Raw genomic sequence first — 25,989 nt, forward strand, 5'->3', positions numbered from 1 at the left:
TTCGTTTTAACATATTGGGAATTAAACTATTTGTTTAATTCAGAGTTTTTTACACATGTCAAGTTTTACGGCCGTTTTTTAGATGACTTATTTATTGTGTGGAGTGGTGAACAGGCAGAGCTTAAAGCCTTTATTGATTATATTAACAGTAGTGTTTGGTTTTTGCAATTTACATTCACTACTAGTCAGGACAGTATAAGTTACTTAGATGTTAAGTTAACTTTCGACGCAAGTAAAAACAGAGTGACGTCGAACATTTACAGAAAATCCACTTTTTCAAACTCATACCTACACTACGACAGTTGGCACCCTGACCATCAGAAAAGGGCCGTAGTAAAGGGCCAGTTGGTCAGGGCTGCAAGGATGGTCAGTGAAGAGGTGGATTTCAATAGTGAAGTACAATTTATAATTGAACTTTTTCAAAATCGGGGTTATCCATGTGATTTTTGCAAAAATATAGCAAACGAAGTAATAAACAAAAGGAAGAATGGTTTTTATAAGGCTTTAATACATAATAATTTTGATAGGAGCACACAATTTCATCACGTGGGTTACAATAGTAACATTAACAACAATAAAAAATTTACGTGTAACAGTGTACCTCTCTTCATCACCACATTCAATGATACATTTGAAATGGTAAGGAGTATCATCAAGAAAAACTGGAATTTTATTAAAATGGACAACACAATGGGGGAATTCTTTAAGGGTAATATCACTTACATTTTTAGGAAGGATACATCATTTAAAGAGTTATTTGAGAGTATTAACACAGGGGTTTTGAGGTTTTCAAACAAACCAAGGGGAAATTTTAAATGTGGAAGGTGCTCTGTATGTAAACACGTTCTCAACATTGACCATACTGTGACAATTAATGGACAAAATGTAAGGATTAATCAACATATTAATTGTTACACACGTAACGTGGTTTACATTGCAGTATGTCAAACTTGTGAAAGTTTTTATGTGGGGAAAACCAGTAGGTTGCTACGGGACAGGATTAAAGAACATCTATTAGACATTAAAAACTTGAAATTGACCAATGCCCTAGCGAGACACATAAATCAATTTGATACTCACAGGTTTAAATTTATTGGGGTATTCCATCAGGAGTTGGACCCGCAAGGTAAGATTACCAAATACAATCTTGATACAGTGGAATTAAGAATGCAAATTTTATTAAATGCCAACCAACACCCGGGTCTAAACGAATACATTAGTATTAAACCCATTTTGTGGTTACACCACATTAAAGGCACCTAGCATGTATCAACAGACCATTCAAGGTCCCCCTATATAAATTATATACAACATCATACACTTGAATACACCCCGTTGATGTTTTTTAAAGTTTTTAAAGTTTTTTAGCACACGAGCACTTTAGAGATTTTTTGGTCATAAAAATTCATTTTTTCAAAATTCATTTAAATATGTTTATATAAGCGTCTGTTATACATTTTTAGATTCACGTTAAAATTTCAAATCAAATTTTGGGGGTGAGGTTGTATGTAATATTTTACGTAACAATGTACTTTTACCACAGTATTATACATTATACACTTTGGAAGCTCAATATACACATGGGTATTTATTTAATCCATTGCAACATCATTTCACATATTGGACATATACAATATATTTAATGACAATGTTATTTTTATCCAGGGGTTTTTATACATATACACACACAAATATTTCCCACGTATTTTTAACATATGCATTACATTATATATATACATATATGCATATGCATGTTTATAGATACATTAAAATATATTTTATATATTTACGTAATTACATACATATACACATATTTTATATATATATTTTTTGTAATATTTACACCATTGCGAATAAATATACAAGTGTATACACACTTACATGAAATTCAATGTTTTTAAACAACGTTTCAGTGTTTCAATTGCGATGTCCTTTTAAGGCTGTTTGTTTATTTGCCTCTTTATCTCGTTAATTTCACAATTAGCGACTCAATGGAATTAACCATGTAATTAAAGCGGATATATAAGGATTCGATTTTGGATGTTACATTGTTCTGAAGAAGTCCGAGAAGTCGGACGAAACCTAGGTCGACGCATTGTGCTTTATTTTTGTACCATTAAAGATACTTATTGATTTACAGTATCTTGGAGCGTTTATTGGCCTTACAGCAAGTTAACAGCTTTGTGGATTATAGACATTTATTTTGTGGATACAGCACATCTGCCGGGATTTGTGCCTTCCCTCCTCCAGTTATTTGTGTTGGTGATATTTGGTTCCTGGTGCAGTTCCATCTACTGTGTAGTATTCCCATTCCCTGGTCAGCTTTTGAAACAATGGATGCTAGTTGAACCTGGGTTGCTGGTGATATGGTCAGATGCTGTGCCCTAATGCTAGCAGGCTGTCTCAAATTACTAATGTGTTTATCTATTAGAATGTCATTTTTTTGTGAAAATATTTTTTTTATCTTTCAGAGGAAGAACGCAAGACCATCCTATGCCATACTCTGTGTGAGATTCTTGAAAATTCTTGCAAAGGAAAATCCTGTTGTTTAGTTACGTGGTCAAGAGAAAAGACAACTGAAAGGGATACTGGTGGTAGCAATGAAGAACCAAGTCTTGAAAATGAGAGACTGCAGTCTTGTAAGTAGCAGTTCTGTTTGCTAAATGTGTTTGTTTAATACATAAAGATAGAAAGGTAGAGTGTATAGTATGTAATCACTGACTGTGTGGTACCTATTTATTTTCTTTTAAGTTTTTCACTGGGTAACAGTTTGTTGTTCTCAGTTGTTGCATTATCTCTGCCCCACAGTAGGGACTGGCCACTAACTTTCCAAAGCAAGCATGCTGATTCGTCACTGCTGTGATTGGTCACCCCAATCAGCATGCCTGTTATAAATTGAGCATATACCAATGGAAAAAAGTCTAGTTGCCGGACATTCTTCCATTAATATATGCCATTAAAATTTTACTTTTCTTTCATTTTTTTTTAAATAAACATAATGAAAAACGGAGACTTAAAATGAACAAGAAAGACAGGACATAGAACAATACAAACAGGTAATCGGGTACGTTATACAAAACTAGAAGAAAAGTGCCTGATTATCCTTGTATTTTCCCTCTCTCATTCATTTGAAAACTCTGGATTTCATTGTTTTAATTAAAATAAAATAAAAAGCAACAGAGATTTTCCTTTCTCCATGGTTTGCAAAGTGTACATCTGTAGCTAGGTTTTCTGCATATGCTGATACGCTGATCGCTAAACAAAGTACTACAGGGACAAGTATATCATAAGTTTGATAGCACATCTTGCATTAGTTCACTTGTTGGGTACAGCAGAGGCACACATTTCAAATACAGGTATGAGTACCAGGTGTATGTACATTACTTTTCCACATATCACCTTACTAAAACAGAAATGAAATGTGTGCGTTTTACAGTCCCTTTCTAGTTATATAATTTCTTGAACAGTAACAAAAGCTTTTAAAATGGACCATTTCATAGGCAGCGGAAGGAGATCGAGTGTAGTAAAGATGGAAAAATGGCAACATCCTTTAGAAGGTAACAGGCGAGAGCTGTAATACATTTACTGATTAATACTGTAACATCTGAATAGCGAATGCAGTGGGATATTTGTTACACAGCATTTATTGCGTAAGCATGGGAACGTAAGTCCCATATGCATGCGCAGTGCATCAGGAAAGTCCCAGGATATAGGAAATGGTGAAAGAGCACCACAGCACCATTATACAAGGACATTATTTTAAGAAATGTAAGCAACATTTTTTCCTAAATTATGTCATTGTATAAAAGCAGTAACCCACGGATGGGTATGGGTAATGCTGTCATGACCAAACCATGCCAACAGTGAGTAAATCAAGCGTTACCAAAACCGCAATTCAGATTGTAGCTTGCTACAGACCCCCCACCATGCCCCAGGATTCCCACTACTCTTTTCTTGATGCACTGGAAAATATTAAGGTACAACCCGACACCCTAATAATGGGTGATTTCAGCTACCCCACCATTAACTGGAAAAACTATTCGTGTACCAACTGTTGCTCAACGTTTTCTGGAAATCATCAATTCCAACGCCTTGGATCAACTTATGCACACCCCCACCAGGGGCAGCAATATCCTAGACCTGGTCATCACCAACATGGGCGACCAGAGGTCAGCTCTTCGTTGGTCAGATCCGACCACAAGCTAATCACCCTAGACATCCACATCCCACTCCCACCCCCCCACCCCCCAATTAGGAAAACAAAAGTAAAAAATTTCTCCAAAGCCAACTTCATGCTTCTTAAGACAGAAGTTTCACGACACCCATGCAGATGGACAATAGAGGTATGACTGCTGAATCCTACACAAATGCACTTTATAAGCACTTACACGAGTGCATGGATCGTGCTATCCCTATCAGAACTAAGATGCTATCCTCCAAAAACAGGAAGCCAATCTGATGGTCTTCTGCCATAAACAAACTCTACAGCAGAAGAAAGAAACTGTTGCAAAAAAGAGTAAAATCCCATGATTGGAGGAACTCCCTGGTCAGCCTCAGTAAGAAGCTGAGATCCCTCATAAAATCCTCCAAAGCTAGTTATGAAAACAAAATCGCCACTGATTCTAAAGACAACCACAAAGCATTCTATAACTATGTCAAGAATGTCAATGGTGACACTCAGATCTGCTCTGAGTTACAGTGACACTAAATATACAGAACAAACTGATATTGCCAACATCCTGGCAGATAGGTTCAGTGCTAACTTTACACCCCCTCTCACCCCCTAAAGGGCCCATCTTTATACCGGAAGAAGGCAAAGTTCCTGTAATTATGGCTGCACAGGTAAAAACCTCACTCTCCAAAGCCAAGAACACAGCATCCATGGGATCTGACAACATCCCAGGCTGCCTTCTACACAAACTACAGAATGAACTGGCACCTCACCTAAGTACCATGTTCAATCATAGCCTCAGCTCAGGCTTTGTGCCCATTGAATGGCGCACCGCAACAGTTATCCCACTCCACAAGGGGGGGGGGGCCACAACAGACCCCGGGAACTACCGCCCCATTAGCCTGACGAGCCTGGTCTGCAAGGCCATGGAACGTATCATCATGGAACTCATAAACAAAGACATTGGAGATCTCCAAACTCTGGACCCCACACAGTTCGGGTTTGTAAAAGGCAGATCATGTCTCCTAAACCTGATAGACTTCTTTGAAGCAGTCACCAAAGCCATAGATGAGGGTAAGGTGGTTCACACAGCCTATCTAGATCGTGCCAAGGCGTTCAACACCATCCCCCACTCTGGAATTATAGATAAACTCACTAAACTAGGTATAAATCCCTATGTCACAAGATGGGTTGCCAACTTGCTTACTGACAGAACCCACACTGTGAAAGTAGCAGACTCCAAATCCGACTTCAGACCAGTGACAAGTGGAGTACCACAGGGTTCAGTCCTGGGTCCTCTCCTGTTTGGTATCTACTTCTCTGAAGTACAGGCTAACACAGAAGGTCTTTGGCTAACTAAATTTGCAGATGACTGCAAACTAGGAGCCATAATCGAAACTCCTAATGATGTAGACTCACTGAGACAGATGCCTGGTGTCAAAGCCATGGTCTCAAGCTCAATGCCAAAAAGTGCATTGTCATCCCCTTTGGTAAAAACTCTGTACCCATGAACTGTCACATAGGCGGTAGTCTACTTAACACCGAAAGTATGAGACCTTGGGACACAGGTGGACAGTAGTCTCTCCTTTGATAATCACATTGCCACAGTTGTCAGGAAATCCTTCTACGTGGCACACCTCATTACAAAAGGTTTCTCATCCAGAAAAAAAGAGGTCACTGTTCCCCTCTACTCATCACTCATTAGACCCATTTAGAGTGCAACGCCCCTTTTGGTATGTACCTCACAAGACATCTACACCAACTGGAAAGGCCGCAAAAATACCTCACAAAGAGGATTACTGGCCTCAAACAGATGCCTTACACAGACCGACTCAAAAAACTCCAGCTTTACTCCATCACATATCGCCTACTCAGAGGCGATCTATGACTAACATACAAAGCTACGTCAAACCCAGAGCTGTTGGACATGCTCCACTTAAAGAAATCCCAATCCTTCCATGCTACAAGCTGTAGGGACCTAAACCATGTTACCACAATAAACAGAACATGCTGGAGGGATAGATTCCTGTCCCAGAGACTTTCCATACTCTGGAACAGACTACCTATCTATGTCAAACAGAGCTCCTCATTAGCACTCTTCAAGAAAAATCTTGATGATTGGATGGGTAATTTCACCCTGGGGATAACTTCTGTGGTTCTGCTTGACAGGAGCACATGAAAATAATTTTCTTGGGTGGTGAAAGCCAAAGTACCTTTTTGGCTAGGCTTGTATAGGCCCGAGGGCCAATAGCCTAGTACCTACCTATGAACATATTAACCCAGCCATGGGTTATTGCTATAATTATTTTCATATACACTTGGCAGTTGTCATTTGTCTGTAATTCAATTAACATTTGAGATGTGGGAACTAAAGGTCAAGCTTTCAAAGAAAGTACCATAATCTTGACATTTTCTGATGTTAAAAGTCAGTGTGTTCTATGTTAAGTTGCTTGTCATCATACGTCTCAACCTCTTAGAGCAAGAAATATGGACAAAGCCATAAATAAAAATGGGACAAAGGCCCAAAAATAGGGACAGTTTTTAAATATTGTTCTTACAAACCTAGAAAGTTGATAGAATAACAAGTTGTGCATTAGCATGAAATTTCTGAAAGGTAGGAAGTCTGAAACTCAAATGTCTGTCAATATTTTCTAACTTCAATCTTAAATGATTTTCCACTAATTTGCCAGAAAACCACAATTTTATGAAAAACGGACCAAAAATTGAAGCACAAAGTTGGACATTCTGCGAAAATCTTCTCTACAGTTGAGAGGTATGCTTGCCATGTATGTTATATTAATATGACGCATATATCCTGCTGTAAAGCATATTTCTCTTGGAGAATTCTGTTTAAAGCTATTGTTAGGTTTTCCATTAGTTTGTGCATAAAACAAAATGGTCTTTACAAAAATACTTGCTTATAACCAAATTTAAGCATAATATGTCCTCAGTAAACATATCTTACACCTTAACAGACCATTGTGCTGAATTTGCCATACACAGTCAAGTAATTTTAAACCACATATACCTAAGCACTAGAAGGCAAAAAAAGAAAAGCCAGACTAGTATACTTTGAATCAGCTTATCCTAGAAATTAATTAGAATATCCTGGATTATCTTTGCTTCATGAATGAAGTAGTTTGCTATTTTATTGATGTTTTTATGGATATTCTGAGGAAACTTGAACCCCTCAATTCTTTCATATTAAAATATGCCTTTCCTTCCTGGAGTTCAGTCAGATAAAAGCCTGTTTTCCTACCCAGAAATTAAGGTCTAGTCTGACTACACATTTGTCAAAGCAATACAGAGGGTTACTTGTCAGTTCTCTATTTTAAAGCTCCAGGGTTCAGTCGTCTTTTTAGTCATTGTCTTTCTGGAGCTTTGTATGATGTCCTGACTGAAATCACTGTTGAAATATTTTTGACGTATGGGTGGTTACCTCTGACATCTGATTGGGGAACCAAGTCTTTGCCTTCCCTATGTTTTACATCTGCTGCATGACCTCGCTGATGTGCATTGCGATATAAAGACAAATGCATGAACATGGATACTCAGACTATCTCGCCACAGGCCCGAACGTAGGTTGTGCATCCGTCGGACTGTTTGTTGTTTGGTTGTTCGTACCTTTGCTCCATTCATTTATCCAGATAAGTTCCCCATTAGGGAACTTTCTTTGCCCTTTAGGGCGATTCATTACTAGATTAAAATTATCTTGATCCTCCTACAGCAGATTCTAAGCAACAGATGCAGAGCTTACTTTTGCAGGGCACTGATATTGCCAGACACAGCACTGAGTGTATTTACAATGCTGTGGATCCTGCTTCTAAGGTAACTCCCACGGGATCTGTTATCTGCAAGTACACATGGCTTCCCAGTCAGTCTACACCTGAGGATTTTAAATAAAAAAAATTCTAGGTTTGCCCTTGGACAAAAACCTCCAGGTGGCCAGACTGTTCAAAACTCTCCAAGACCAAGGTAAGACCATGAAAGATTAGAGACCAATCCTACTCTTCTCATTTTTTACATAACATAGGATCTACCCAGCTAAATCCACCTCCTTCATTAGAAGGAACCCAAAGACAATCTAGGGACAAAGGAAGACACCCAGGAAAAGATACTGTGAAAAATAACCAAAGGAACCTCCTGCTGGGAGGCTGCCCTTTGGAGGCAAGAACCTGTGACTACCCATTACCCCCCTTTCTCAAAGGATGTTGCTGTTGTTGGCCAGGTGGGAAGCTATCACCACAGACAAGTGTGTCCTCTCCATCATCAGGGATGGTTGTGCCATGCCTTGGGAAAACATTCCCCCTCTTGAAAGGCATGCCACTACCTCCCCAAAACCAAAGATCCATTTTGACTCCCATTATTCAAGACCTCTTGAACCAGGGTACCATCAAGAAAGTACCAAAAGAATTCATGGGAAAACATGTTTTATTCCAAATTTGTTTAGTCCCAAGAAAAGAAGGGCAGTGGAGAGCCATTCTAGACCTGTCTATCCTTAACACTTACTTGAAGTTATCAACTTTCAAAATGCTACCTTTTCAGACTCTTCTACCTTTTGTCCTCCCACAGGCTTTCTTCTTGTTGTTCGATCTCAAGGATGCCTCTCATTCTCATTTGACCGTATTTCAGGAGATTCCTCAGGCTTTTCTCTGGCTCCTTAAATTTACAGTGTACTCTGCTTTTCGGGACTTCTAGAGCCCTAAGAGTTTTCACAAAGTGCCTAGAGCATATAGCAGCTTTCAGCTATACTCAAGGATTTCAGATTTTCCCCTATCCGAACTACCTTCTGATCCAGGCTATTTTACCAGAGCTTCTTTTTCAGCACCCTTCAGTTCACCCTCCATCTTCTGACATGTCTGGGTTTCACTATAAATTACAAAGAAATCACACATGGTTCCTACACAGGGCCTGGTGTTTCTGGGATGTAGGCTGTACACAAAGTACATGCATGCCTTCCTGCCTCAGGAGAAGGTTCTTAGCATGTCCAGTTGCTTCTTGTACCTTTCCATTGCAACCCATTGCTCTGCAAGGGAGATGCTAAAGACTTAGAGATTCATGGCAGCCACCATCCCTATGCTTCCCCTGGCAAGGTGGCACATGAAGAAATTCAGTGGTACTTAAGTCTGTGTGGTCCCAGCACTTTAACCCCTTGAACACCCTGAGTCTCCTCTTTCCTTCTGTGAAGAATGAGCTTATGTGGTGGAAGGAACAGGTCATCTCAACCCAGGATTACTTTCCACACCTCCTCCTCCTCAACAGGTTCACATGGACACCTTGGACAATGCCTGGGAAGCATAGACAGGATCACACTGAGTGCAGGGGAAATAACTATAGTTCCTGGAAGAACACATCAACCTGAAAGAAATAAGGGCTCATTTGCAAGGTCTTCAGATTTTCTCTCACCTTTGGAGACCAGGACCACTCCAAGTGTGCACACACAACACTGCAGTTATGTGGTACATGAAAAAATGGAGGCACCAGGTCTTTCCAACTTTGCAAGTTTGCACACGAGGCTTGGAATTTGGCACAACACAAATGAACATCATACTCACAGCCACATACATCCCTCTCACGACAATGTGCTAACACATTGCTTAAGTCACTCCCTGGAGGACTGGCATGAGTGGACCTTGAACAGAGATCTTCCACAACATCACACTTCAGTGTGGTACTCCTTAAATAGATCTCTTTGCTTCACCAAACAACCATCAGCTCCCCAAGTTCTGCACCAGGGAGGGATGCCTGGAGGGTAGATGCCTTCTCTTTCCAGTGTGGATGGGTAAGTTCCTCTATACCTTCCCTCTTCTGCCTTTCCTTTCAAAAATGTTTCTAAAGCACAAAAGAAGACTTCCAAACTCTTCATGTTAAGTTGTCTATCTCGCCTTCATTCTTGCTGGATGGGTTCGGAGCCGACCTCGGCTCCGACTCGGCCACTCTAAAAGCTCGAGAGTTGGTTCTACCGGCTCGAGGCTCCCCTTATATCCCACAATGCTAGGCGAGAGTTACCTCAGATCTCGTTTGCCGCTACAGCGATCGAGGTGTTGGTTTTCTACCGGCTTCTTGGTAAGTGTATTTTCAGTAATTTAGGATACTTAAACCCCTATATTTTTAAGTTTAACTACTTTTTCCCTTAGTTTAGTGGATTTCTACCCCTTTTTTCATAAAATCCCGTTTCTTTCCCACAAGAACTTAAAAGTTCTCCCTCGGCCCTTCAGGCCTTCCCCCATTCCCTAGTGGTGTGTGTGTGTTGCTCTTAATTAAAACTTAGTTAATTGTTTTATTTTTGAGTTTTAAAATAAGATAAGTGTAATCAGTGTGTCTGACTGGGTGTGTGTGGTTACACTTTCTTGTTCTAGGATGTCTAAAGACACAAAGGTCTCAGGCTTCAAGAAGTGTGATGCGTGCTGTCAGAAAATGTCTCTGACAGGCGGTCACACTTCTTGTGTCTACTGCCTGGGGCCTTTGCACCTGCAGGACTCCTGTGCTGTATGCCACGGCTTCAGTCCCAGGGTCCTGCAGGAAAGAAAGAACAAGTTGATCCTAAGGGGTCTACTTAAGCCTGAGGATTCCCTTTCTGTCTCTGGGAAGCCCTCCAAGGCTTCTAGGTCCTCGGCTCCAGCTACTGAGCCGAGACCTAAGGCTTCTAAACCTGTGTCTGCATCGGCTCTGGCTGGAGCCGATGAGTCTACAGTTTCTGTGGTTCCCTCGGCTCCGGCTGGAGCCGAGGTATTAGAAATTCCCTTGTCGGCTCCGACCAGACCTTCGGAGCCGACATCTAGGAAGAGATCTAGGTCACCATCCCTTGGCTCCGTTCATTCGGCTCCAGCATCTCCTCTGCTGTCTGAACGGAGCCATAAATCTCACTCCTCTAGGTCATCGAGGCTGTTGGATCATGACCTTCAGAGGGTAGTGAGTCGACTTCTTAAGTCCGAGGCACTGGCCCAAATGCTTCAGAGTTCGACTCATCAGTCGATGCCTGTCCCTGTCCATCAATATGTTCCTCCTCCGACTCCGTTGAGCTCGGAGCCGGGGCGTGTCGGAACTGAGACTGTGGTAGCGTCGGAGCCGATACAGATGTCTTCGGCTCCGTCGTCGGCTCCGATTTCTTCTTTCGAGGAATCTCGGCGCCGGACTTCCCTCGTCGGCTCCGAGGGGGTGAGTGGCATCGGACCCTTGTCCGACCCCGCTCTTCCTCTCGGAGCTTCGGCGCTGGTGAGTTCGGCTCCAACATCGGCCTCGGAGCCATCACTGTCGGTGCCGAGGGAGGTTCTCAGCTTCTCGGAGCGGGGACCTCTGGCTCTGCCTGACAGGGGTGCGTTCGAGGTCATGCGGAGTGTGTTAGAGCCTGGCTCTACTCCACAGTCGGCTCCTTCCGCCTCCCTCTCGGTGCCTCAGGACAAGTCGACTCACTCCCTCATCCCGGACCGCAGAGAGCCAGCTCCTCAGGAACCCCTGTGAGGATCTCATCCTCTTCCGAGGCCTCTCCAGATTTGGCAGAGGAGCCCCCTCGGAAGAGGAAGTGTAAGAGGAAACACATTGACTCACCTGAGTCCATCACATCTGACACAGATTTAGAAGATTCGAGGGTTCCCCGTTCCCCTTCTGAAGATGTCTCCTTTGCAGACATTCTGGAAATCCTCAAACAGAGGGGAAATTGGCCAGCCCTCAACCCTTCGGAGGATGAATCTGTGTACCTTGAGGCGTTTGGCTCTCGTCCTTCCACCTCCTGGGTGTCTCCCCCCTTTGACCCCCTCATGCAGGTGGTAGCTAAAAAGGCATGGACGGCTCCTGATTCAGTGGACCCCACTCCCAGGAGACCCTCCAAATTCATAACGGCACCAGCAGACAAACAGTTCTTGACAAAAGGGGTTTCTGTGGATGCTATGGTGGTAGCTACTGCCACTAAGAAGGAACTAGCTGATCCTTCAGTACCTGTCCATCCACCAAACAAGGAATCTAGGTCCATGGACAGGTACGGGAAGCGGATGTTCTCGTCAGCGACATTTACTATGCGTTCGCTGAACTACCTGTGTCATTTTACTCGTCTTCAAAGGGACTTGATCAAAGAAGCGAGTGACATGTTGAAGGACCCTACAGCTGCGGGTTTTCAAGATAAGATGAACACTCAGCTGGCTACCCTGAACTCCATAACCAACTCCTCCATGCGCCTCCTTTCTTATGCGGCTGATGGAGCGAGCAGGGCCGCAGGGACAGGTGTGGCCTTACGTAGGCATGCCTGGATGCGGCTATGCAATTTTGCGGACCCCTTCAAGGCGTCTTTCACTAATTCCCGTTCGATGGATCATCTCTCTTTGGTCCTCAAGTGAAAGAAACCTTGACTAGGTGCGAGACTGATGGCAAGACTCTTTCTGCCGTCGGAGTCCGTTTTTCTACTCCTTCTAGGCCTTACCCCAAAGGCCAGAAAAGTGGGAAAATGTGGTTTCGTAAACAATCTCAAGGGACTTCGCCTGACGCACAGAGTCGGTTCCCCGCCAGAGGCAGAGGCGGGAATAACAATGGTAGACGTCGCCCTCGAGGCAGGGGGGCTCCGCAGAACCAGGGCAATCGAGAAGTTTTCTCTGATAAGCCCTTTCAGCATCCCTGAGGTGTTGCCCGACTGCCCACCTTCGGAGGCAGTCGGGGGAAGATTGTCACTGTACCCAGAAGCCTGGCTATCCCTGACTCAAGACAAGTGGGTACAGTCCGTCATTTCCGAAGGCTATTCTATTCCCTTTCTTCACATTCCAAATCAATCAAAAAAATCCCTTCCAGATGTTCCACCCGCTCAAAGAGATCTAGCGGTTTTGGAAATTTCAAATCTGCTTGCGAAAAGAGCAATTCAGCCAGTTCCAGCAGACCAGCAAGGATCCGGAATCTACTCAAGGTTCTTTTTAGTTCCAAAGAAAACAGGGGACTGGAGACCAATTTTGGATCTCAGTATCTTGAACAGATCAGTCAAGAAAACAAGATTTCAGATGGTCACGCTGCAGTCCATCCTTCCCCTATTGGGAAAAGGAAACTGGATGTGCTCTATAGACCTTCAGGATGCATACTATCACATAAAAATGAACAGACGCTCCAGAAGATTCCTCCGCTTCAGGCTGGGAACCAGTCATTTTTAATTCAGGGCCCTGCCCTTTGGTCTCACCACTGCCCCGGTGTTTACCAAATGCATGGCAGTGGTAGCTTCTCACCTGAGACGACAAGGATTCCAGGTGTTTCCATATTTGGACGACTGGCTCCTCACAGCTCCCACCAAGCATCTCCTTCTGAAGGCCAGGGATTACACTTTTCGCATTTGTCAAAACTTAGGCATTTCAATAAATTGCGAAAAGTCTGTTTTGTCGCCTTGTCGTACTATTACCTTCATAGGCGCAAATCTAGACACAGTAGACATGTCTGCGAGACTAACAGATCAGAGAATAACAGACATACACAAACTGGTCTCACTCCTTTTCAACAACAACAGAATCAAAGCCAGGTTAGTTCTGAAAGTGTTGGGAATTATGGCGGCCATACCTCTGCTTCCATTAGCCAGATTCCACATGCGAATCCTTCAATGGATGCTCTTTACACAATGGTCATACCAGCAACTTCCAATGTCCCACACCATTATGATCACGCAGGCGTGCAGAAATCATCTCATGTGGTGGATGTCTTCCCTCAGCTCTTGTTGGGAAGACCCTTGTTCCTCCCTCCGGTTGCTACTCTGACAGGGGACGCCACCCTGTGCGGGTAGAGGGGGCAATATCAGGGCAGGACGGTCCAGGGCACATGGCAACCAGACGAATGCCACTTGCATATAAATGTTCTGGAGATGAGAGCAGTGCTTTTAGCGTTGCAAGCCCTTCAAGACTCTCTTCCCTTGGGAACGATTGCAATCCAGACAGACAATATGTCTGTAGTGTGGTACATCAACAAACAAGGCGGAACCAGGTCCTACCCCCTGTGTCGAGAAGCACTCAGATTGTGGCAATGGGCGATTTCTTCTCAGCGGTTTCTGATAGCAATGCACATCCCCGGGAAGTCCAATCAAATCGCGGACAAGTTGAGCAGAGCTATCCTCATGCCTCACGAGTGGTCTCTGAAAGACTCTGTTGTGAGAGAAATTTTTCTCAAGTGGGGTCAGCCTTGCTGCGATCTTTTGCTACTCCCCAAAACAGCAAGTGCAGAGATTATTTCACTCTATTCCCTTTACCAGGCCAACCCAGCAGAGGCGCTCTAGTCCAAGTTTGGCCCGGGGACTTCTGTATGCATTTCCTCCCTTCCCACTAATCTCTCAAGTGATACAGAAAGCTATCGCTCAGAAGGCCTCGTTGATCCTCATTGCTCCTTACTGGCCTCGACAGGTGTGGTTCCCCTTTCTACATCAATTTCTATTGAGCGACCCTGGCATCTGGACCTAGTTCCAGACCTTTTGATCCACCAGTCGGGGCAGTTTCATCGCTCCCTCCGCTCTCTGAACCTCACTGCTTGGTTCCTCCAGTTCCAACCTTAGCCAGGCTTCCTCAATTATCTCACTCCGTTCGAGATATTTTGATAGCTTCCCATAAATCTTCCACTCGGAAGATTTATTTGAGTAAGTGGAAACGCTTCACATATTGGGCTCAAGGAAGGGACATAGATCCTTTCACTGCTTCCATCCAAATAGTCCTTGATTTTCTAGCTGAACTCTTCCATGCAGGTTCATCTCCTTCTACTCTTAAAGTTCAATTGGCAGCTATTTCTAACTTTCATGTGGGTATTTCTGAGTCTGCCTTAATGTCCCACAAGCTTTGCAAAGCCTTTTTGAAAGGAGTTTTTCTTCTCAGACCTCCTATAAGAAATCCTCCTTCTCCTTGGGACCTAAATTTAGTTCTTACTTCTTTGATTCTTCCCCCTTTCGAACCTGCAGCTTCCTGTTCTTTAAAATTGCTATCATGGAAAACTCTTTTCTGGTAGCCATTACTTCAGCTAGAAGAGTTTCGGAACTTCATGCACTCAGCTGTCGACCTCCTTATCTGTTGTTCCATAAGGACAGGGTATCCTTACGAACCAACCCGTCCTTTTTGCCTAAGGTAGCCTCGACGTCTAACCTAAATCAAAGCATTGACCTCCCTGTGTTTTTCCAGAATATTCCAATAGGTCTGAACAAAAATTACACTGGCTAGATGTTCATCGTCAGTTAAGGTACTATTTGGATAGAACAAAACAATTCAGAAAATCTGACCAACTGTTTGTCTCCTATGTAGAAGGCAGGAAGGGACTTTCAGTTTCAAAGGTATCATTATCTAGATGGCTAACATCTCTGATTTCCCTTGTTTATGAAATTAGACACCAAAAGCTGCCTAACAAACCTAAGGCCCATTCCACCAGAGCTTTGGCTACTTCCATAGCCTTCCAAGACAGACTGCCTATTGACACCATTTGTGCAGCGGCTACTTGGGCTACTCCTCACACTTTCATTTCTCATTATAAGTTGGATTTAGCTTCTAGGCATAGAGCTAACTTTGGTTCCACTGTTCTCAGGAGTCTGTTCCGTTAGGCCACCGGGACAAGGTGCTAGGGACGGTCCCATCCAGCAAGAATGAAGGCGAGATAGACAACTTAACATATAGAAGTTATGTTCTTACCATAACGTTCCATGTTAGTTGTCTTCTTCTCGCCTTCTTCTTCGCCCCACCCTCCTTCCCCTGGCCTGGACAGACCTAGAGGAGTTGTGATTGTGACCTCTCTTTCTACCACCTCTTTACTTAGGCATATGCTGCTTTGCATATTTCCTGAATCAGGATGTAGGTCACCCTTCTTTCTCCCTGTTGTTAGAGGTGGACTCTGTTATAGTTATTCTGTTACTATTATAAGCTGGGGTTAGCTTACAAACGAGATCTGAGGTAACTCTCGCCTAGCATTGTGGGATATAAGGGGAGCCTCGAGCCGGTGGAACCAACTCTCAAGCTTTTAGAGTGGCCGAGTCGGAGCCGAGGTCGGCTCCGAACCCATCCAGCAAGAAGAAGGCGAGAAGAAGACAACTAACATGGAACGTTATGGTAAGAACATAACTTCTATTTATTGGCTCTGTTCTGGCTGAGGCAACATTGTTTCCCCTTCTGTTTCACCCAGCAAAAGAAAATTACAGGATGATTCCTTTGCAGCCAGACCTGATTACTCTGCAAAAAAAGGATTACTGCTCCACCTGAATCTTCCATCCCTCAGCCTAAGCCGTGGATGATAAATTGATAAATGGAAAACGTTTTTCCTTCTGGTGCTGCAAACATAGAATTTACTCTTAGAACAGGTCTCTATGGTACTGCAATACCTCTGCGAGCTTCTTCAATCAGGCTTAGCCTACTTGTCTGTAAAAAACTCATTTGTCCGCTATCAATGACTGCCTTTCTCTTTGCCCTCCACTTATGGATAGGCCAGAGGTCAAGCTTTTCCTCAGGGAAATTTTATATTTTAACCCACCAGGGAAACCCATCTCTCCTCCTTGGGATCATAATTTTGTGCTAGAAAATTTTTACTCTTCCTCCAGTTGAACCAGTTTCTTCCATTTCTCTGAAATTCTGTACTTGGAAAGCCATCCTCCTGTTGGTCCTCACCTCTGTCAGGAGAGTTTTTGAGCTACAAGCTGTCATGGCTTTTCCCCTTTTTCTCATTTTTCACCGAGACTGAGTGACTCTCAGGGCTAACCCATCATGTTATGTTGTCCCAGTCTCGCTGTCTTTCTTGCTTTTTGGGTTCAGAGCTGATCTTCAGCTCTGACTCAACCATATACTATAGCTCGAGAGCTTTTCCTGGCTAGCCCCTATCCCAACATGCCTACCCGTAGTTACCCAGATCTTGTTTGCTGCTTGCAGCATCGAGATTGCTGAATACTGTCTCAGGCTAAGTGTTTTTGTTTTTGGTCTATTTTTCACACATTTGGTTAAATATTTTGTTAGATATTGTAGTTATTGAGTGTTACGGTGTTCTTCTTCATAGGTTAGGGCTCTTTCTAACCTTCCATTTCTGTTTATTGTTGCTGTTGTGGCCGTCGTTTTCCTTTAGGCCTACCTTGTCCTTGTGAACCTGTTTAACCTAGAGGGTTCTCCTTTCTTTTAGCCCAGTGTTAGTTAAAGGGCTTTTCCCTTTTTTCCCCTCTTTCTCTCTTTTCTAGGAGCAGCCGTTTTAAGTTAGAGGCTTTCCTCGGTTGGGGGAGTTTGCCATTTTTGCTTAGAGGCTCTCCCCCTTCCTTCCTTCTTAAAAAAAAAAAAAAAAAAAAAAAAAAAAGGTAGGAAAGTCTTTGTCTGTGGTTAAGTTGTTAAGTTGTTTTTGTCACTTAACTTTTATAGTGTTAGTTTCCTTTTTGTAAATTGTTCATTGGTCTCATACCATGTCTAAGGATTCTACTAGAGCCAAAACCTTCGGGTTTTAAGAAGTGTGACTCGTGCTGCCAAAAGATGTCCCTTACAGACGAACGTATGAACTGTGTATATAGCTTAGGGGCTGTCACCTGCAGGACTTGTGCTCTATATGTCATGCCTTCAGTTCTGTGGTCCTGCAGCAGAGAAAAAATAAGCTGATTTTGCGAGGCTTATTAAAGGGCCCCTTTGATCTTTCTACTGTGGGAACTCAGCCAGCAAAAAACAGAATAAGTCCAATAAACCATCGTCCTCGTCGGCTCCGATTTCGGAGCCATCCAAAACAAAGGACAAAGCTTCAGGTATGTCGGATCTGAGTGTTGGTTTTGACAAGGCTCTTTCTCTGGCGACTCCATCAGCAGTCCTGGAGCCAGTCAGGACTCGCAAGAGAACCAGGGCTCCCTCTCTGGAACTGGTGCAGTCTGTTCCACAATCTCCGCTCTTGCAGTCTGTGGCAGGCAGTCATCGGTCTTCCATCCATTCCTCTTGGTCATCCAGGAGTCTTTTGGATGACGATGTAGAGAGGGTGGTGATGAGGCATCTCAAGACATCGGCATTAGCTAAATTATTATTATGGCACCGACAGCCCTACCCGCATCATTGTTGATTCCTCCACTGACTCTCTTGAGTTCGGAGTCAGTGCGCATGGAAGTTGTGGCAGAACCGTCTGTTCCGATTACTACAAGTCTTTCAGTTCCGACTTCCGCTTCGATTTTCTCGTTAACCCAGTTGATCGAGGGATCTGGGGGCCGATGCTCTCTCATCAGCTCCAAGGGGGGGGAGCAGCATCGGACCCTTGTCCAACCCTGCTCTCCCTCTCTGAGCTTCGGCGCAGGTGAGCTCGGCTCCTACATCAGCCTTGGAGCCATCGCCCTCGGTCCAGAGGAGATCTCTGGGCTCTTCGGAGCTGGGTTCATGATGCCTTTGAGGGGATGAGGAGTGTCCTATCCTCTGAGACTGCTCCACCCTTGGCTCCATTGGCTGCTTCTCCTTCGGTGCCAGTGTCTGCCTCCGGGCCACCCCTCCACCCCAAGCCTAGGGAACCCATGCTCCAGGACGCCCCATTGGGTGATTCCACCTTTTCCAAAACCTCCCCAGAGCACCCTTCAGAGGAGGTCCCTCGGAAGAGGAAGTCTAAGAGGAAGCATTTGGACTCCCCTGAGTCCCTAACATCAGACAGGGACTTGGAGAACTCAGAAGGGTCCCCATGGTCCCCCCGTGAGGATGTCTGCTTTTCAGACATTCTGGAAATCCTTAGGCAGAGGGGTGAATGTAAATCCCTTCCGAGGATGAGTCTGTGTACCTGGATGCATTTGGTTCCCGACCCTCCACCTCTTAGGTGTCTCTGTCTTTCGACCCACTGTTAGCCTTAGTGAGTTGGAAGGCATGGAGCTCTCCAGAGACTATGGAACCATTTCCGAGGAGGCCCAATAAATTCATAACTGCTCCAGATGATAAGATTTTTCTGTCTAAGGGTGTGCTGTTGATGCTATGGTGGTGGCAGCAGCCACCAAGAAAGAACTAGCGGAGGCTTCATCTTCTGTCCATCTGCCAAACAAAGAGTCCCATACAATGGACAGGTATGGGAAGCATATGTTTTCTTCAGCTGCCTTTACTCTCGGGTCACTGAATTATTTGTCCCACTTTACACGCCTTCAGAGGGATCTCCTATAAGAGCTGGGAGATACCCTACAGGATCCTACAGCTTCACAGCTTGCGACCTTGACTTCTGTCATTAACGCCTCCATGCGGCTGATCTCTTGCGCAGCAGATGGAGCGAGTAGGGCTGCAGGCACAGGAGTTGCCTTGCATAGACACTCCTGGATGCGCCTTTGTCAATTTGCGGAGCCCTTCAAGTCCTCTTTTACCAACACCCCCTTTGACGGCTTATCACTGTTTGGGCCTCAGGTAAAAGAGACTCTTAACAGGTGTGAACGGAATGGCAAAACTCTCACTGCCATGAAAGTACATTTTTCCGCTCTCTCTAGACCTTACCCTAAAGGTCAGAAGAGCGGGAAGATGTGGTTCCCGAAATCCCAGGGAGTTTCAACTGACACACGTGGAGATTTATCCCCTAAGGGCAGAGGGGGAAATGATAATGGAAGATGCTGATCTCATGGCAGGGGGAGCCCGCAGAATCAGGGTGACAGAGATGCCTTCTCTGGCAGGCCTTTCCAGCGCTCCTGAAGGGAGGCCCAACTGTCCGCCTCTGGAGGCAGTCGGGGGCAAATTATCGTTGTACCCAAAAGCCTGTCAGACAATCACGGAAGATACATGGGTATTATTGGTAATATCCAGGGGTTACAAAATTCCCTTCTACCAGCCATCTCTTACAAGAAAACAACAGTCAATCCCAGATGTCCACCAAGTCTTCAGGATCAAGCAAACGTAGAAGTTCAAAGGTTGCTAGAAAAAAAGAGCCATCCAGGAAGTCCCCGCAGACCAAATCAAATCCGGCACTTACTCAAGGTTCTTTTTAGTTCCAAAAAAGACAGGGGACTGGAGGCCCATTTTGGATCTCAGCAGGCTGAACAAATTGGTCAAGAAAACAAAGTTCTGGATGGTAACACTGCAGTCCATTCTTCCCTTTTTGGGTCAGGACAATTGGATGTGCTCTATTGATCTCCAGGATGGGTACTACCACATAAAAAATGGACAGGCAATCCAGGAGGTATCTGCGCTTCCGCCTGGGAGCCAGTCATTACCAGTTCAGAGTTCTGCCCTTTGGTCTCACCACAGCCCCCAGGGTGTTCACCAAATGCATGGCAGTGGTTATGCCTCACCTGAGGCATCTAGGATTCCGGGTGTTTCCATATCTAGATGACTGGCTCCTCCCTGCTACCAGCAAGCATCAGCTAATCAAAGCATGGGACTCCACAATTCACATTTGTACACAACTACGCATCACCATAAATTATGAAAAGTCTGCCTTGTGGCCTTGTCAGTATATTACATTTATAGGGGCAGATTTAGACACAAGGGCCATGATAAAAAAACTGCCTCAGGAAAGGGTTTCAACCATTCATTGTCAAGTTTCAATCCTCATGGCAAACAAGAGAATTCAGGCAAGATTTGTCCTCAAAGTCTGGGGTTTGATGGCTGCAGCAGTTACTCTGGCCTCTATGCAGTGGCTCCTTTTTGTTCAATGGTCATTTCGGGATTTACCAATGTCACATCAGATTTTAATCACGGAGTCCTGCAAGAAGAATTTAGATTGGTGGCTTCACTCCCCTTTGGTGTCAATGGGCAGACCATTTCTAACCCCCCAACTGTGGCCACAGTGACCACAGACGCTTCCCAGATATGATGGTGGGGGCATTATCTGGGATGGACTGTTCAAGGGACTTGGCAGGAACACGAGTACCACTTGCACATCAATGTCCTAGAGAGAGCGGTGCTTTTTGTGTTGCAAGCACTTCAAGACTCTCTACCTACTGGGACTATAGCAATTCAGACAGACAATATGTCGGTAGTGTGGTACTTCAACAAACAGGGCGGAACCAAGTCTTATCCCTTGTGTCGAGAGGCCCCGCGAGTATGGCAATGGGCGATGTCTTCTCAACGCTTTCTGATTGCAACACACATCCCCAGAAAATCCAGCGTGATAGCGGACAAGCTCAGCAGGAAGATTCTGATGCCTCCCGAATGGTCCCTGAAACAGGAAGTTGCAGACTTGATTTTTCACAAATGGGGCCAGGTATGCAGCGATCTTTTTGCCCCCCCCTCAACAACAAATGCAGCAGCTACTTTGCCCTAGTCCCACCACCGGGACAGTCACCCAGGGATGCACTTGTAAACAACTGGCCCCCGGGACTGCTTTATGCCTTTACACCATTTCCCCTGATCCCCAAGGTTCTTCAAAAAGCATAGTCATTGGGTTGCAAGTTAATCCTCATTGCCCCTTACTTTCCTGGCCTCATCAGATATGGTTCCTATTCCTTTGGCCTCATCTGCAGTGGGAGCCTTGGATCCGGGACCCAGTTCTAGATCGTCTTATGCATCATTCAGGTGCGCTCCACCCTTCCATCCAAACTCTCAAGCTGACAGCTTGGTTTCTCCACTTCCTGTCTTAGCCAGGCTTCCTGATGTTTCCCCGTCAGTTCAACACATTTTGATTTCCTCCCATAAGCCCACTACAAGGAAACTTTATGCTAGTAAATGTAAGTGGTTCTCTTGTTGGGCAAACAAGAACGAGATTGATCCCTTTACTGCACCCATTTCAAAGATTCTCAAATTTCTTGCTGAAACCTTTGAGCGAGGAGCAGTGGTAGCTACTACCCGAGTTCAGCTGGCTGCCATTTCTAAATCCATGTGGGAGAAATGGACTCCAACATTATGTCCCATAGACTATGCAAAGCATTCCTAGGAGGTACTATCCTCTTAAGACCTCCAGTAAGAGACCCCCCCCCCCCCGGAACCTGAATTTAGTTTTAGAGGCTCTGATTCTTCCCCTGTATGAGCCAGCTGCTGCTTCTCCACTGAACTTTCTGAAATGGAAGACCCTTTTCTTAACTGCCATTATCTCATCTAGGAGGGTTTCGGAATTACAGGCCTTATCTATTTGTCCCCTGCACTTGATTTTCCACAAAGATAGAGTTTCTCTCAGAACCAACCCCTCTTTCTTACCCAAGGTGTGTTCAGAGTGCAATTTGAATAAATCCATAGAGCTTCCTGTATTTTTCCCCAATCATGGCAACAAAGCAGAGTGTAAGCTCCATCAGTGGATGTTCATAGACAGTTACATTTTTATTTACACAGGACCAAGGACTTGAGAAAATCCGACCAATTGTTCATATCCTTTGCTGAGAATAAGAAAGGTTGTTCAGTCTCAAAAGTGACTTTATCTAAGTGGCTTTCAGACACTATCATCTACACCTACGATTTGTGGAACAAAAAACTTCCAGAAAAAAATTAAAGGACACTCAACTAGGGCCTTGGCTACCTCTGTTGCTTTTCAAGCCAGACTGCCATTAGAGTAGATCTGTGCGTCAACTACATTTGCTAATCCTCGTACCTTTATCACTCATTACAAAGTAGATGTGGCCTCCTGGAACAGGGCATCCTTTGGTTCCACGGTCCTTTAGAGTTTTTTCCAGTGAGCCACCCAAGAAACAGGTGCTGGGGGACGTAGTCCCAAACAGCAAGAACGAAGGAGAGATAGGGACAACATAACATAAAGAAGTTATGTACTCACCATAACATTCAATGTTTGTTGTCCTTGATCTCGCCTTCCTTCTTGTGCCCCACCCTCCTTCCCTCTTCCTGGAGGATCGAGAGGAATTTCTTTTATTGGCTACACTGGCTGAGTTTCCTTTTACCGTACCAGTTGGTTAGACCTAGTCTCCCCTTCTTTCTCTTGCTGATTGTTTACACCTTTATATGCAGGTGTTCTTTTATATGTAAAATATAGTAATTGTTTTTACCTGCATAGCCTAGTGTTGGGTTATCACAAATGAGATCTGGGTAACTTCCGCTAGGTATGTTGGGATAGGGGCTAGCCTCGAGCCAGTACAAGCTTTCGAGCTGTAGTGTATGGCTCGGCTTCGAACCCAAACAGCAAGAAGGAAGGCGAGATCAAGGACAACAAACATGGAAAGTTGTTATGCTTAGAGTGGTTAAAGAACTGTCTTTCAGTTCACCCATTCATCTTCCCAACTTATTTCCAAATCACACAAACAGAGGGGGAAAGGATCTTACAGTCTTCAGAAGTTTACAGGCAAGTCAGATTTTACATGGTCAAAACTAAATCCTTCAGAAATACTGACCTGCTGTTTGTATTCTTTATGACCTCTAAGCTGGGGCAGCTAGTCACTAAACAAACTATTGCTGCATGGATTTCAAAGGCTAATTTGATGTCACTTTTCATTCTATCCTCAACTGATGGTTTGGATCTCATCCCTTGGATATGACTCTGTCTTTGCTAAAGCTTGTGGCAACCTAGAACTCTCGAGCTTCTCCCTTACCCACAATACACCAACCTCAATTACCTCAGATCTCATGCGCCACTTCCAGCGAAAGACGTGGTTCTTGGTTCTCTCAAGCTTGGGTTTTGATAAGTGTTTAAAACTTTATCTTCAAAAATGTTATATTAATCTGTAACCTTGTTAGTCTTTTAATCCCTTGCCCTTTATCTTATCTTCCGGTAGTGGTTCATTCTGTACTTTATAGTGTTTTTTCTATGTCCACTTTATTACCTGTCTGGTAGTTTTACTTACTGTCATTAGTAACTCTTCCTTCTACATTGTTGTAGTTCTTTCATACCAGTATTTCATCTCTTCCCTTTTTTTCAAAAAAAAAAAAAAAGTTCATACTTTTTGTACTATTGTAGATTTTCGTTATTTGTCTCTGTATTTTGACCTGTCATTGGTGGTTGTTTTTAAAGTTGTCATCATGTCTGAGAAAGGGGCTGCTGGATCACATTTGGATTATTCCTGCCAGGGTAGCCCTCAGTCGGCCCAAATACCAGAGGCTTAGTATTTCTGTATCAGTTGCTGTCGCTCCAGGACTGACGTGAGGTCACCAGTGGTATAAAAACAGGCAGCTGATGCCAATACACCAGTTCTTCTTGCCGAGGAGCCAGAAGCAGAAGCAGTTTGCATGAGTGCCAGTCGGCCGCTACCTGAGTTTTTCATTTCCGAATTGAAGTTGAAGTCTTCTAAAGCTAAGTACCCCGTTGGGGATCCTTTTTTCTTGCTATAATCGATTTCAGAAAAAGTTAACAATTGTCTCGCCTTGGGAAAGCAAATACCCCGAGACTTTCATTACTACTGCGTCACTTGTTTAGGCTCAGACCACGGCGTCCCCCTCTGTCGCTTTTGTGCTTTGTTCAATGCCAGAACTGTACGTCGTCAGGTCCTTATTGTAGCTAGATATGTTCACTCTCAGTCCTCGACTTCCGATATGGCTTCGGTAAACCATCCGACAGCTGACCTTCTGAAAAAACTTAAGGATAAAGACAGAGACAGACCGCATAGGTCCAAAACTGCCAACAATGCTTCTGTTAAGCTAGTCATCAGTTCTCCAATCTTCAGTAAGGTGCTTTTGCAGCCCCTAATGCCTAATTCTGTGGATTCGCAGGCCGCTACCGAGACCCTTTCGGAGTCCGGTATGCTGCGAGAATCTTCTTTGACTAAGGATCCTGCTGATCTCTCTACCTTGAATGGGTCCGGAGCTGCTGATCAGGCACCGGCTTCCGATGTACTTCGCACTACCGATTCTCAGCACAGACCGACGAATTCTTTCGCGTCTACGGATCTTTCAAAAACAACCGAGTTTCTAAGGCCCAGGGTACAAACCACACTCAAAAAAACGACGACCCAAGCTCAGGCCCCTGCTTCCTTGCCTCAGTCTCAAATGCTTAAAATGGCAGAAGACCATATAACGCTTATCAGGGGAAGCCAGGCTACCTCTTCCAAAAGAAAAAGAGACTTGTCCCCAGTATTTTTATCTAAACAGGAGTCCGATGCCTCTGATGCATCTGAATATGAAGATGGGCGACCCCTCTCTGCTTATGAGGATTCTGATGCAGAGGAATCCATCCCTTCAGCCTCTTCACCCGAGGACCTTTTTTTTGGGGAAACCCTACATACTTTAAGACATATTTTAAGGGAGCATTTCCAATGGGAATGTCAGGACTATCCTCACTCAAAAAAGAGATTCAGGGAATTCTTAGATCTTCCACAACACAGATCTCTGTCCATTCCTCCTGTCCTGGATGTTGTGGGTGATGTTTTTATGGAATCCAGTCTGACCCCTGACACCCTCCCTCCTGCTCCCAGGAAACCTGACAGGTACTATAGAGTCCCTGACTCCCACAAATTTGTTTTCAAACATCCTACTGCTGACCCCGAGATCATCTCTCTAGGACCTAAAGGAATCAAAGCAACTTCAGCTAAGAATCCACCCCCTCAGAAATGGATTCCTGAGCATTAGACAGATGGGATAAAAAAGTATATACCGCTGCTACTCTTCCTATTAGAGCATTAAATTGTCAGTTCCATTTGCTGAAATATCAGCAACATGCCATGGAACTCCTCAAACAAAAGAATATCATTTTTCCCTGCTTGTGCAGAAAATAGTTACAAGAGTTAATGCATTTTGCAAGTCAAGTAACTTAGCACACCTTACAATGTGGTTTTGATGCCCTAGAAGCATCTTGCAGGGCAACAGCCACTGGTTCAGTACTTAGAAGACATGCTTGGCTCAAGGAACAGACCTTGCCAGACCATGTCAAATCCAAAGTATTGGGCCACCCTTGCACAAAGACAGCTTATTTGGCACCAAGGCAGAAGAGGTCCTAAAAAAGATGGAAGAAAAAGCTAAATCTATGCAGACAGTTAAAGACTTCTTACAGGTCCAGCCACCGAGGTTCAGTAGGCATTGCCCCCCCAATCACTGGTCCTTTCCTGCCCCCCCAGGTCAGCTCAGCCCCGACCC

General features: G+C 44.2%; 1 protein-coding gene across 2 annotated transcripts in view; it reads left to right on the top strand.

Annotated features, from left to right (window-relative positions):
• The window catches only part of MINDY3 (MINDY lysine 48 deubiquitinase 3), a 2,129,565-nt gene that overhangs the window by 401,162 nt on the left and 1,702,414 nt on the right, over window positions 1-25,989 (top strand). For both annotated transcript variants that reach the window (XM_044067502.1, XM_044067503.1), the window contains exon 4: window positions 2,472-2,639. In XM_044067502.1, the coding sequence (XP_043923437.1) occupies window positions 2,472-2,639 (168 nt within the window). The remainder of the gene's footprint in view (window positions 1-2,471; window positions 2,640-25,989) is intronic.

This window comes from Protopterus annectens, chromosome 3.part1 (assembly GCF_019279795.1).
Source record: "Protopterus annectens isolate FY-2018-M chromosome 3.part1, PAN1.0, whole genome shotgun sequence".
Classification (NCBI taxonomy): domain Eukaryota; kingdom Metazoa; phylum Chordata; order Ceratodontiformes; family Protopteridae; genus Protopterus; species Protopterus annectens.